General features: G+C 47.9%; 1 protein-coding gene across 1 annotated transcript in view; it reads left to right on the top strand.

The window, feature by feature from the left end:
• Window positions 1-425: 425 nt before the first annotated feature.
• klf7a (Kruppel like factor 7a) overlaps window positions 426-14462 on the top strand; it is a 32036-nt gene continuing 17999 nt past the window's right edge. Inside the window, exon 1 of the mRNA XM_085800745.1 lies at window positions 426-754. Coding sequence (XP_085656871.1) covers window positions 653-754 — 102 coding nt within the window. The 5' untranslated portion in view covers window positions 426-652. The remainder of the gene's footprint in view (window positions 755-14462) is intronic.

Below are 14462 nucleotides of genomic sequence, written 5' to 3'. Positions count from 1 at the left end.
ATTAAAGCATGATGCAAGTTTATTTTCCTATAATGCCTCATTATAATTAAATATTTACACAGTGGAACAATATCACAGCCTATTAATACTGTTTCCCGCTCCTGTTTGTGAGCACATGATGTTTACACCACGGCTTCTCCTCTCGGACTAGCCGTTCAGACCTTTTTCCAAATCTAATATACCCATCCATAAATAGCTCACCTATCCAGCCCATATTTGGCATGAGTGGCAGGGCGCCGGAGCCAATCCCGCCTGCAGAATCCGCCTAGCCCCGCCTCTGCATGCTCCACCTCCGCACTAATGACTCCCCCACCGCCCATTTCCCTTAAATGTACAAGCAGGGGGAGTTGATTGACAAACCAAACGACGCCCCTCCGTTTACCAAGCCCCTCCCCTCCTCCGGCTCCCTATCAGTGTCTATTTTGGCAACACGGATACGCATGGAGCCTCCATCACATCCAGTCTCTTTTTACGCACCGACTCCGATAATGCGCGCAGGTACAGGGAGCCCTACCGCCACAGCGAGCATTTAATCTCATCTCCCGGACTAATATGAAAGAAGTGGATGTAGAGGTCTGACACAGCCGAGAAAAGGAGGCATATTTCTTGTGGATCACCCCCTTGTTTTTTTTTTCCATCACCGAGCGTCAGCATGGATGTCTTGGCGAACCACAGTATCTTTCAGGAACTTCAGCTCGTTCACGACACCGGCTACTTCTCTGCCATGCCGTCGCTGGAGGAGAACTGGCAGCAGGTAGGTCTCCACGTCTCAACTTTCAACCCCCCTCCCAGCCGCCGCGCATCCCTCACCGCTAACCAGCCTCCTCCTCCTCCTCTTCCTCCTCTCCTCTCCTCTCCTCTCCTCTCGCTGATCTGGGCTCACACGCGCTCGTTGGATGCAGGCGTCAACTTTTTTTTTTCTTTTACCCCCTTGAACAGCGCGGACGTGCGGAGTTCAGGGACAAACGAGGAGGTGAAACGCTGTTTCTATCACTCACAGATCTGACATTTCTTTTCCGAGAGATGGCAAAGTGGATAAGATGCGAGCGCACGCCGGGCGCGTAATAAAGCTGTCAAATGCGATTTGGGAAAGATGAAGATCCGAATCCCATAATAGGGACTGAATTGGTCGTGAATAATACATCTACATCCCTCAGATTACTGAGTTGTGAGCCCCCCCTCCCTCCCCCGCATGGAGAGAAGTCCCCTCTCTTATTCATAATAGATATCCTAACATGTCTGGCTTTGTACCATCTTTAAATGCAGTGGTGAAAAAAAATGTGCGAAGGCAGTGTGGGAGAGGAAAAACTGTCATCTGCATGTTCTTTTCCACCCCCACTCTCTCTCTCACCCTCTCTCTCACTCACTCACACACACACACACACACACACACGCATACACTTCCTTCATCCAACTTCAGTGGATGAATACTGAGAGAAAAGCTCGGGGATCCACGCGGCCACATGGTGATGGATGCACCGGTACTTTCCACGGCCATTACTGCTCCATACTCAGTCTCACATGTCTCCTTCCTGCTGATATCAGCCCTGAGATCCACAGTGGAAAGTCTGCTATTATTCCACTGTTTGTGTTGGTTATGGTTGTGGATTTTTTATTTTTTATTTATTTTTTTACACCTGTCACAAATTTTACTCCTACATGTGGAAATGCTGGTTTTTGATCCTTTTCAGGGGTAAAAATCAGGTGAAAAATGCTTCTATAACTGAACAAACCTGGCATTCATACCCTATTAGCTCCTCTTAAGCGTATTTCACTGCCTACTTTCCTTATTCCTTATAAGCCCCAATAAGGGCGATACAGGCATCAGCCCACCTGCATTGCTGCCTCTGCTGCTGCTGCTGGTGCTGGTGATGATGCTTTCCATGCTGCACTTGACTGACCAGGCAAAAAAAAAGAAAAAATCATTGCATGGAAATTTGATGCCGGTATTGTTCAAGCAATAGGAGCTTCAGTTTTTCCTCACTTCTCTGCTTCATGGGGGGAGGAGGAGGGAGAGAGGGAGGGTGAAGGGGAGGAGGAGGGAGAGAAACCGGTGCGTGACCGCGGATCCATTCGTTGTGGCCAAGCAGCCTAATTGGCATCCTACTGTTAAGCCACCGACTGCATCTTTTCATAACAAGTCTCCCAACTCCCTGCCTTCACTGCCTGTCAGTGGATTTTTAAATTGCATGGGCCCACTTGTACCATATGCAGCGCATGTCTCTGTCTCTCTCTCCTGTTTCTCACCCACAGCCTGCATATCAAAATCAATACCTAATGCAAATGGAAGAGAGGGAGACAGAGGGAGAGCATATGTGCAGGCAGAAAGGCTGGAGAAAGCTCTGGGAATGTCAGTTTGTTTCTCTGACTGGATTTACTGTCTGCAGCTCATCCTTCGCCGAGGACAACGTCCATTTTGGACCGAAAGACGGATCACCATGAAGTTAAATAATCACTGTCTCCTAAATCCAGAGGCTTTAGTTCAATTTCTGCTGCTCAAACAGGTCCCTGCTCTCATGGTGAGATGATATAAGGGATGAACCCTGTTACTGCCCCCGGATTCAGTCTGGGGTGAATAAACATCTCATCTAAAATAGAGATGTCATGCATTTCTTGCCTTATAGCATCAATACACGTCCATCACTGGGGATGTAAGATGACTCTAGCCACTTTTGTAGCTGAAAATGTCTCAATTTCATGTCACTCTCTGTGCATAGATTATTTTAAATCCTTATTCTATAGCAAAATAGGACAGTAATTAAATAATTTGCAAAAAACAAAATAAGATCATTTATAGAGTGTAAACACTTTCCCAACCAAATTGCTGGCTTTAACTCAAAGCGTTTCAAGCCTTGTGTCCCATTACAAGTCACTGGAGTAAATATCAAAGGCGTTTTTTTGGAAACAACCCTTATTCGGAATAAGACGATTGCATTGTGTCCTTCTGAGCTAAAGGATTATGAGTTGCCCCACACTTTGAAACCCCCGCAGCACAGACATGTTCTTGGCAAAGCGATCTGTGTGTTCATTGTAGCGACATGAAGATGCCACGGAGGCCTGCCTGAATACAGGAATTATGAGTAGTGACTCGCCTTAAAAGCTCTGTCTCCAGCCGAGGACGCCGAGTTTGAGCAATCCCCTCTGTGTTCCAGGCACAATTTAGATTTTGATGCTTTTATGGGCTGCGATGGGGAGATAGGAGGCCGTTGTAGCCGGCCCCTAAATGGCTCCCTGAGATGCGATGACAAGAATGAAGACTGTGTCCCCTGTTAGTGTCTGTGAGGGATGATTCAGGCGGTTATTGGAGGATGGGGAGCAGAAAAGGAGGAAAGTGTTTTGGAGGTCTGCAGATGGTACGTTTGAGGCTGCTATTTGTTCCATTATTGAACCTAATGGTGCCAAACTGAACTGTGCTGTCTCGCTTCCAAATCCCAGTACAGTTGGTTGTTCAGAGTTGGAACAAACAGCAGCGCTGGGCTGGATTTGGAACCAGCACGAGCTGATCAGAACTCACTCATTATTCGCAGAGCCCACTTTCCCTCAAAGCAAAGAGTCCACGTGTTATTTTTGCATCTTTATACCAACAGAAATGTTGTTTTTTTTTTATCTTGGCTGCAGTTTCCAGTGCTTGTTATGCTCCTTTGTAAACTGGAATTCACGCTGGTAAAACCTCATTTGGCTCTGCTGCCAAGCATTTATCAGCATCTTCAGTATTTAGATGCTGACATTAAAAAAAGACAAAACATCTGGGTTGGATTTCAGCCTGATTAGATTTTTTTTTTCTCTATCAGATGACGTGGCCTCATCCACAGCACTTGACCCTGATGGGTAACGGGACACCACAAATGGCTGTCTGTCATTGACCCCCAGGACACACTCCATACCCTCCAGCATAATATATAGTACGCCTTGGGGGCTCAACAACACACCCACACACATGTGTCTACTGAGTGCCTGATGCCTAGCCAAGCGAAATGTCTGTATGTTGCCGCACGGTGCATTATGGGAGTCTATATGTGGATGTGGACAGATTGTGCGTGGCTTCTGTGTTTCTAAATGTAGGAGGGGGGGGGGGGGGCAGCTTGACCTCCATATGCAAACCTGCGTGCTCAGATGCGTCCACTTCTATCCACTTCTCGCTTGCAACTCAGTAACATACACATTTCCCAAGTAAGAGCAGCAGCAGCAGCAGCAGCGGTGGCGGCGGCTGCAGCAGCTCCATCTGGGGGAGAGCGGTGGGGGAAGTTGCAGAGCATGCACATTCTCCCCGCTGCAGGGTTTCGCATTTCACAGTCCGGTGGGCTCGAACCCCCCCCCCACCGCACCCACCCACCCCCCAGGAGTGACACGCAGATAGACAGTCAGAGAACAAGATGCATAGTGTCCAGAGGATGCAGATAGATGGAGCGATTGCGATTCTGTGGCGAAGCTGAGAAAAGTCACTCGAGTCGGCACTGGGTGGTTAAAGTTGTGTGGACACGGTCCGAGAGATACAGCGGCACGGTGACCCCCCCCCATGAGAGGTCATGATGAAGAGAGGAGGAAGAAGTGAGAAAAGATAGAGCTGAGAATCTGCAGAAAAACTGAATCTATATGCATCCATACCCAGCCGTGTGTGTGTGTGTGTGTGTGTGTGCGTACGTGCACGCCGGTGCGTATGTGTTTCAGTATGTTATGTAATCCTCAGTAGGCCACAGCTGCTTTCTCACACACAGCAGGCATGCTGGGGATCGCAGCCAACCGGCCCCCTCCTTCCTGTCTGCGTCTTCCTCCATCCTTCATTCCCTACTCCCCTATTCCACCTCCTCCTCTCTCTTTTTCTTTCCTCTTATAGAATTAGCACAGTATGGATTTTTGATCTCTGCAGAGCTGTTGTGTAAGCTCGGGACCTGTGCGTTTTTCCCCCACGCTGCACGCTGCTCAGTTGTGTCGTAACACAGCGGCTGCCAGGTAACAGTCCTTTCCCCATGCACGAGTCGCTCTGTGGAGCACCAGCCATGAGAATGAATGAGTTTAGGAAGCGAAAGTAAACGAACATGCTCTTAAAAAGCACTTTGTATCTTCCCCGTGACCTTTTACCGGCTTCTATTTGATATAATTTTATGCAAATTGAAATTAAATCAATCCTGTAACAGGCACAGCTCAGTATTCTGCGAGCAGGAGGAGGAAGGACAAACTGGGACTTAATCTTATTTGTCTCCAAAGAGCTCCTGGTGGTGTCTCCGCTCCTCGCCTGTGGCTTTATTAAAATGTCACATCAACTGTAAGCACGAGATGTGGGATTCCTGGAATCAAGTTTGGACATGGACCAATGGAAAATTTAGTTAATTCCCTTTTTAGTTTAACTGATGCCCGGTCTCATTTGCACTGAGCCTGAGGAGACAGGATGAAAGGCAGGACAGTAGCGCTGCAGCATCACCTCAGAGGTGACGGCGCGGCCATTCCTAATAGTTTAGTTGCATTCATCCATCACACCGTCGCTCTCCTCTTGCTGCAGTTAATTTCCAGGTATGCTCAAAGTAGTCCTGTGCAGCCTCCTGACACCCCGATGTCAAATATGAAATTGATTTCCCGCAGCGTTGTTTTGCCCACCTTCGACCCGATGGCGGTCAGAAAGATCGCGAAGATGGATTCCACGTAAGAATCTGTTTGACACGACTTGGCCCCCGTGACGCGCTGAGCCATGAAAGGAAGCCTTTGTGTGTAGCCTACAATGCAGCATCTCTGCTTTGCTTCTAGGTGTGTTTTCAGAGGTTATTACTCGATGCATCGATTCTGAGAGGAGATGCACGATTGTTTATAGGGGGGAGACGGAAAAAAAGACTCTAATAAAAGAGCTGTGAGTTCATCTAATTAGTATAAACAGATAAATGAGCTGTAACTGCAAAAACTCAATTTGGCTCCTGAACAGCAGCAGTTATCTTATCAAGACAGTGCCTGCTTTGCTGTCTAGGAGCTCAGCAGTTCACTTTTGCATGCACTTAAGTTGTTATTTTGCCTTGATTTCAGTCTCCAGAGGTTTGAGCATCCTCCGAATTTACTCATCTCTGCAGCATCCGTGCATCCTCGCATGCACATGAGCGTATGTTGTCAGAATTTCATTATTTGGCTTTGATATGATCTTATCTGGATGGATTCCATGCGTATACTCACACCGCCACACGCAGGTTTGTGTGTCTGTGTGCGTTGTATAACGAGATGTGCGAACGACCCCCTGACCCAGTAACATCCATTCTGCCATAAGAGCGCTTAGTGAACTCTGCCACCTCTGTCTCATCACTCAGGCAGCTGAGAGGCGATTGCCGGTGATAGGTGCCTGCTACTGCTTTATGGGCGTTGATGAAAAGGTGGGAAGCGCTGATGAAAGAGAGGACGGCGGAGGAAGTATTCATTTGTCTGATGCTTTGGTGACTGGCAGAGAGAGAGAGGAGGGGGTGGAGGAAGCGAAGGGAGAGAGGACGAGGTGGGGGTGGGGAGGGGGGGCGAGGGAGCGTGGTGAACAAGCACATCTTTATGTATGGCTTCCGTCTGTGAAACGCTCTGCCACCCCAGGTTTGATTAACAGTGAGAAGAGGAGCCAGTCATTTTTTTCGCCTCACACCAGCACACATGGCTTGGCAATGACTTTCACATCATTTGAGGCGAAATCGGGAAGCCGTTACAGCACCTTACAGTGATCCGACATGCTTCGCTTCTGCCATCCGGCTTGGCAACCGCAGGGAGAGAAGAGAAAAGAGAAGTCTCAGGGACTCATTTTATGCTTTTGGATCACTACAGACTCTCTCTCTCTCTCTTTATCTCACGACTCGCTCTCTCTCCCTTTGACAAATTCTGAGAAGACAGTTTTGACGAAGTCACAGCTGCCTTGTTTGACTTGCCCCGCTCTAACCCCCCATTTAAAGTCAGGCTCTGCGAAAAGTTGAACTCAGGAGAGTTATGCAATCAAAATTTAGCACAATGCCGAACAAAGACCCCTTTTATACAGAGCCACAACATGAATAAAAGGCATGGAGAAAAAATTTGCTGAAGAAACTGTTGCATCAAAAGTATTTACATCTAATTTAAGACAATCCCCCCCAGTTATTTCAATGAAGTTTCCCACCATGAAGAGGAGAGGAGCTGCTCTGACATAAGGATATACTGCCCCGGCCTGCTTCAATGGATCAAGTCTATCATCATAAAATCCTCCAAGAACGTGGCAAATGCACATCTGTTTGACTTTTAATCATGTTGTTAACAGTTAAATGCCCTGACTATTGGACATAAAGCCACAGACAAGTGGCAGAAGAGATATATTGGCTTCCTCTAAAGCTCTGGAATGAACATGTTTCATCATGTTTGTTTAATTAGTGCAAAAAAAAAAAACAAAGCATAAAATCCTGTGGGACTATTTTATTGCTGGGTGCAGTGATTTCCTGGAAACTTGTCCTCACTGTGACATTGCCAGGGACCCAGCAGAGACTCACTGTGCCCAGCCAAGAAATAGTATGTCCCTGAAAGTTCCTTTAAGCTAATTTCTATCATCAAACTATGCGGATACTGTACATATTCCATCTGATAACTGAATTCAAAGTATCTGTTATTTCTTGCCTTGTGCAAAAAAAAAAGAAAAAAAAGCGTTGGCTGCAGTTCGAGGTAAACATGAATCAGGTGACTCACCATAACATTGTCATTTAGCTGTTGGCAGGTTGCTCATTGTCACTGGCTGAATCATATCATCTCAGTATGGTGATGTTTTACTTTGCGGGTGAATCACTGTATGTAAAACGGCCTTGACTATGTAAGGAAGTCTTGATTACATTGCTGGGTCCACAGATTTATTTTTCCTCAATGTTGCAGCCTGTTCACATAATGTGAAAACCCACCGGCTTTTGGTCATGGCCACATATCCACACTATGTCCAGGCATTTCACAGCCACCATTGGCTGCGACATACCAAGCGTTAACATCCTCCATCCTCCTGCCTACCTGTTGCTAGGCAGCCTTGGCAAGCGGGAAGGCCGGCTTTGGCTTATTTGTTTGTTTAGCTGTCAGTCCAGGAGGCTAATCCCACCCCGAGGGGCTCCTAGCCATCCAGAACCGGAGATCCAGCCATGTGGACCATCTCTCTTGGAAGATCGAGCGAGAGCATTGGGGGGGGGGGGGGGGGGGGGGGGGTGGAAGGGGGGAGAGAGGGAGAGAGAGACAAGGGCAATTTGCCCTGAGTAAACACCGCTGCTTGTTGTTGTCATCTGAAGCCAGCCATCAATCACGGCCCTAAGCTCTTGGCGGTGACAGCCGCAAGGACGCGGCGCGCTCTGAAACCGGTTGGCTAGTTTATAAAGCAGTCAGTGGTGAAGATCACAGCTGAGAGCGGCCATAGACCAGGCTGTGTTGACTTTTAGACAGCGTGCGCTTTTGTAACAAGATATCATCATGGCACGAGGTTGCATTCATGGAGTCCGGTAGAGACGTAACAATACTGCATTATGTAAGCAGCAGAGACTTTGTGTGTCTTTGTGAGAGTCTGTGCAGGCCCGTGTGTGTTTGTGTGTGTGTGTGTGCTTTGCATGCCGGCCTCGGCGCTCAGCTGCGGTCGCCCGACATGCAAAGCCAGTGGTGTTTTTCCACCTGCCATGGCTCACTGCTCCAAAGCTGTCCAGCTGGTTGCACAGTGAGTCGGGACCTTTCTCTTCCATCTCTGTGTCTGTCTCTGCAAAGACTCCTCACCTCCTTTTCCTCTTTCTATCTCTCTATTCCTCTTTTCTTTTCCTTTCCTTGCTTTTATATCTTTTGGTGAGATGACTCTTTGTCTTTTAAGTTTTCTAACAGCACCCTTCCACAAGACAGGGCCTAAAGCAGGGCATATTTTAATTGTGCAAATTCCCAAGATGAAATTTGCAATTAATCAAATTACCACAAACCTCACTTTAGGGCCACTGGAGGTCTGCAGCCTCACTTTACCCAGTGGATTGAATGAACAGGAGGTATACTTCACAAAATATAACAAATTACTACAAAATTAAATTTGAATCGGCCTCTTTGTCACTCCCTGTGTTCCTCAAAGCTGCCTTACAGCGTGTACCTGCTCTGGCAGCGAGACACCATAGGGATGGGTGGTCAGGAGCAGATGAAATATGTTCTCCTTTTTCAGCAGATGATGCTAAATTCAGTGGAAGATTCAAGCGGGGCCCCATATTACCCTAAAGACACTGGTGTCTGCAGCCAACTGGGTACGTCGTGTAGTTTCAGTCCTTCCAAGCCCCTGAAGGGTTGAGTTGTCTGGATAAAATACGACTCGTGTCCTCAAAACCAGGCAGATTCGGCTTGAACTGTGATGTCAAAGCCTGAAACCATGTTTTTTTACTGCGGGAAAAATATTATTTTGACATGCAAGAAGAGAAAAAATGCAGCAAGTGGCAGCATAGACGGACAGAGAGGATGGTGCACCCTGCTTCACTCTTCCAGCGGCCGAGGAAGTGCCCTTCTGTGATTTAATGAGACCTGTGGGGAGACCCATTCATCAGCGTGACAGCGTACCTCTGTTTCCCATTGTTCTGTTCTGGTATGTGAGGAGAGAAGTGTGTGTTTTAGCCTTAATGATGGGCTGGCAACCCTTTGATTAGATGAATCTCCTGGTGCTAATTAAGATTCGGGCTGCCAAAAGACATCTGTGTTTACGCCTTCCGCCCTCTCCCGTTTCCTCGGATGCACATCGATGTGTATGGCGAGCAGCCCGGGGGATGCGTTCTGCAGCGGCGCTAATTTTAACGTTTTCGGTCTCAGCTGGGAGTTTCGGTCCTGACCTGTGGGCTCACATAAACACAGGGCCTTGGGCAAAATCAAGTCGCCAATTCAAACAATCTACCTGTCGAATCATTAAAGGGATAGTTCAACATTTTGGCAAATTGGCCCATTGCCATAATCCCTATAGTCATAGCAGTATGTTTGTTACCTTTAATTGTCGGTGCAAGCTATTTTTAGAACGACGGAGCAGAGCTGCAAGCTGCTCAGAGCTACGCTACAGAGGCTAATGAGATTTCTTGGTTTCCCTCATCAAACTCATCAAATACACAATCCAACAACTCCAAAACGCTCTGGTGGACAAGTTGTGACCTGCACATTCACCACGCTGTGAGATAATAACAGAATGTTACCAGACAGAGTTGTTTTTCGAGGTAACCTATGACTAGGACCTATGACTATAGCAATGGGCCAATTTGCCAAAATGTTGAACTATCCCTTTAAGAAATTAGTTCTTCATAACACAACCGTCATTTAATGTCTTCCAGTAACAGAATCTGTTCATAGATTTTTCTATTATCTCATCTCCCTGTGTAGAAATGAGTCAATAGCAGTGAACTATCAGTATGAGTGATACAAATACCAGTTTGCGATTTAGAAACATTTAAGAACCCCTGCCGCTTGATGTTTTTCCCGTCTTTTAACTAAACTGATGTTGTCACATAAATGTTTCACTACCCAATTCCCCCTTGCTTATTTTCAGGGAGGAGAATCTGATAACTTATGCTAACAAGAGCGAAGGCATCCCCAGTCCTCCCCCCTCCGTCAGCCCTCCCTCCCTCAAATCGCCCCGTCTCTGCGAGCATTTGCGTGGCTAGACGACACATCCTCCCACTCTCTCTCAGTTTACTGCTATGTGTTATTCAGTCTATTGCCCCAGATATTATTTCATTGTAAAATGATGCCAATTAGTAAAGCCAGTCGCCGGTGGCTGTGGTCTGGCTCCTTCTCTGTTCCGGCGGGGAAAGTTATTTGGGTCGGCAGCTATTTTCAGCCTGTGATGTTGCCAGGAATACTTTAGGGAGCAGCCACTGTTTTATAAGAGAGCACATCAATAATTTTCACTGGTGTGTGAGAGTGTGTGTGTGTGTGTTTGTGCAAGAAATTGAAAGAGAAAGAGCTTCACAGACAGAGTTTATTGGGTTTACATGTGTGTTTGTACCCGTGTGTGCATCAGTAAGAAAATTGGCAGTTGAATATTCAGCAGAGCAGGTGGCATGTGTGTACTTTATGTACATAAACACATGCACTTGCTCCTGTGTTGCACACGTTCCACTGCAACTGTCATAACCCCCCCACCCATTCATTTAAAACATGTTAATTTGCCAGCCTTTAACACTTTAACCCCAAATCTTAATTCTGGTGCTTTGGCCTTTTCCCTGTAATCACTTCTGAATGCTCTATGTGCAGAACACACACACACACATACACACAGAGCAAAAGGCCAAAGTCAATGAGTCCCTCACACCTTTTCTCTGAGCGTCTAACCACCCTCTTTCCCTCTCCGCTGAGCAGCCCAAACATTGTCGGGATGAAATCGGGGTGAAAAAGTCCTCACACTCCTGCCGGTGCCAGCCACTCTGCGCCGCAGGGTGAACGGGTTCAGCTCTCCCCGCCCATCTGCATACAACCTAAACTCCCATGCACTCTCCTCTCCACTATCTCTTGGAGGAGAGCCCACAGCAGCAGCAGCAGCAGCAGCAGCAGCAGCAGCAGCAGCAGCAGCGGTGGCACGGAGACGTCTTTCAATATTTTAAGCAGCTTGGGCTAATCTTAGTCGCTCAGGTTCGGTTTTTGAAAGCATTGGCGGAATAATAGACAGAATGACAGCGCCCCACCTCCTGTTTGCACGGTCTCGCATGCATGTAAAGTCACCGAGATGCACACACACATATACACACACGCTCTTGCGTAACCACACAGAACCCCCCCCTTGAAAACACAACGTCTGCGACCCTGAGCTAATCCACCTTGGCCTTGCGAGACTGTTCCACTGACCTGCTTTCGCTGCTCACGCTTGTTTTCTTGCTAGCACGCCCCCCCCAACCACTTTTTTTTTTTTGAGGTTTCGTGTCGTAATGAGTGAGGACGACTGAAACTGTGATGCTAAGTGTTACACAACACCTGCGCGGGGGTAAACACGGACACAAGATGACTGGCGGGAAGAGAAAAAAAAGCAGAGGTGGGCTTTTTATTCAGTGTAAGAAAAGAACCATTTTGGCTCTTATCAGCGCAGGCATGGCGCCACAGTTGCACTTCACGGTTTGTGGACGTGATCGGGGTACCGAGCGTCCTTCTCTGACTGGCACTGTATGAGGAGGAAGCAGAGTTTTTCCGCTTCACTGTTCCCTTTATCTCTCCCCCCCTCTCTGTTATTTTCGGCCCTCCTCCCCTCCCTCCCTCTCTCCCTCTTTCTCTTTTTTCGCTGCTCGCCACTCTTTTGTTTCTCCTTGCCTTTTTCCAGCCAAGGCCCCATTCTCTTGCCCCGTCATTGTGTGCGGTAATGAAGATTAGCCAGCCCGCCGCACACAATGGGGTCCCCACATCCGGAGCGCAGACTCCCCAAATCCTGCTGCAAGCTGCTAGCCCTGGTGTAAAACCACTGTTGTTGCCGCCGCCACCACCGCCGCCGCCCCCTTCCTCCCTCTCTATCAACCCCACACACACACAAACATGTCCAATATGCACTCTGCACTCTGCCGTGTTGAAAGCGAATGGGCTGAAATGTCTCCTGATTAGATTAGGATGGTTTTGACAGCTGAGAGGGAGCGCTCGGCGACTCATACGCCGATAAACAGCAGCTCACCCAAATCCAGTTAAAGAGAGACAGAGTTCCCCTCCCTAGCGAGTGCAACACTGCTCCAGTCGCTGGGATTATAACCTCCCCCTCCCTCCCTCCCTCCAGCATCCCCCCCTTCTCCTCTTCACTCCATGCTCCTGCTATTCTCCTCCTCTCTCCAATCTCATCCTCCTCTCCATCATTCATCCTCCTCGCTCACAAGGTGCGTCTTCTCTCCCCTCCTCTCCTCTCTTCCCCTCCTCTCCTCTCCTCTATCCCATTTCACCCTCACCTCTCCCATCCTCGACTTAATACCAGAACAAAGACATTTTCCACACTTTGTCACAAGCTATTTAGATGGAGCAGTAGAGGTCTTTATAGGCCCTGTTCACTTGTTGTATCCCAGGCGCTAAGACCTCTTAATAACGTCTGTATCGCTCTCTCAAGGTCAGCAGATCTCCACCAGTTCAGTCTGTTTACTTGTCAAGCTTCTTTCAGCGTTTAGAGGATGCGTGTGCAGCTTTGTCTGCGCAGAACGATGGATTATCCACCGAGAGCACAGATATATGTCAACTGTTTACATTTTGGGAGGATATGAAGATTTATTACCTCTCGTCACCTTCTTGTCAAAAGTGGAGATGTGATGAGAAGTGTAAAAAAAGACACGTGGCTGCAGTTATGTCACATTTCTATTGAGATGAATTGTTTCAAACACAGGAGCTCTTCATGTGGGCATCCATGTTGTGATGCAGGGAAGGGAACACAGAGAGAGGGTTGGTTCGTCGGTGCCGGGACGACGAGGATGTGTGCCTTTCTGTTGTGTCTGCTCCAGAGAAAGCAATGGGAAATGTCTTTCTGCTCCATTAAGCAGAGGTCACCAGGTTTTGGAGCGCTGAGTGCTCCATCACTGTGGTTTTCCTGCAAGATGAAAGGCGCTTTTGAAGATCCCCCCCACCCCACCCTCCCACCCACCAATCGCACACAGACAGCGCACATGTCACGTTAAAAAACCCACCAGCACCGCTCGCATCTCCCGTTTCCACTGAAGACAATGTGTCAAAGAGCGGAAAAACTGAAATAAAGCATGTAAATCTAAGTATTAAACTGAATAAAAGAAGAGGAAAAAAACTGAAGATGCTGTTTCAAGTCTATTAGTGCACCCATCCAAACAAAAACTGACTGTGTGTAAAAGGAGGTGTCAGTTTTTACAACCAAATGTGCATTATTCCCTCAAACTCCGTCAGCAAATTGTGATTTTAACAACTGGCGGTGTCTGTTATCAGCCCGGAGCCCACACTGTGTAAAAACTGCCTCAAGGTGCTGCGTTGCCAGGCTTTGACGGAAGAGCTGACGGCGCCTCTGATTATTACTGTGAGGCTAATGTCGTCTGATAAGGCCGTGTGTGTAATTAAGCTGTTTCCGTGGCATGTTATCTGAAGCTAGGTGAGGCCCGGCTGCCGGGAGAGATGGAGCTGTTCGTCAGCGAGGAGGAGGAGGAGGAGGAGGAGGAAGACTCCTGTCTCCTGTCTGCTGCTTTTCAAGCCACCTATCTCCCCCTCTATTTTTTTTTCCTCCTAATCTGTGATGTAAATTTTCTTGCTCATGCATCTGCAGGTGAGACGATGCTTCATCCTTCACCTCCTCCACTCTTCAAACTCTCTTTGCATAGCTTGTGTCTCCATCTCTCACCTGTCTGCCTCTGTCTTCTCTCTGTAAAGGCAGATAAATTAGCTTTGTCTCCCCCCCCCCTTCCCTTCGAGCTTTTCTCCTCTTTGTGTCTCTGCTCCTTCCACCTCTGCCCGAGCCCCTTAAAGATCCCTCCTGGCCAAAACTCTCTCTGCACCCCTGCCTCGCGCTCCGTCGAGAATAACAGGGTGACGCGAGGGCGCCCGCTCCGCTA

This window comes from Trachurus japonicus, chromosome 2 (genome assembly GCF_045865225.1).
Source record: "Trachurus japonicus isolate A0001 chromosome 2, Traja_1.0".
In the NCBI taxonomy this organism is placed as follows: Eukaryota; Metazoa; Chordata; class Actinopteri; order Carangiformes; family Carangidae; genus Trachurus; species Trachurus japonicus.
This window is presented reverse-complemented; position numbering and strand designations above follow the sequence as displayed.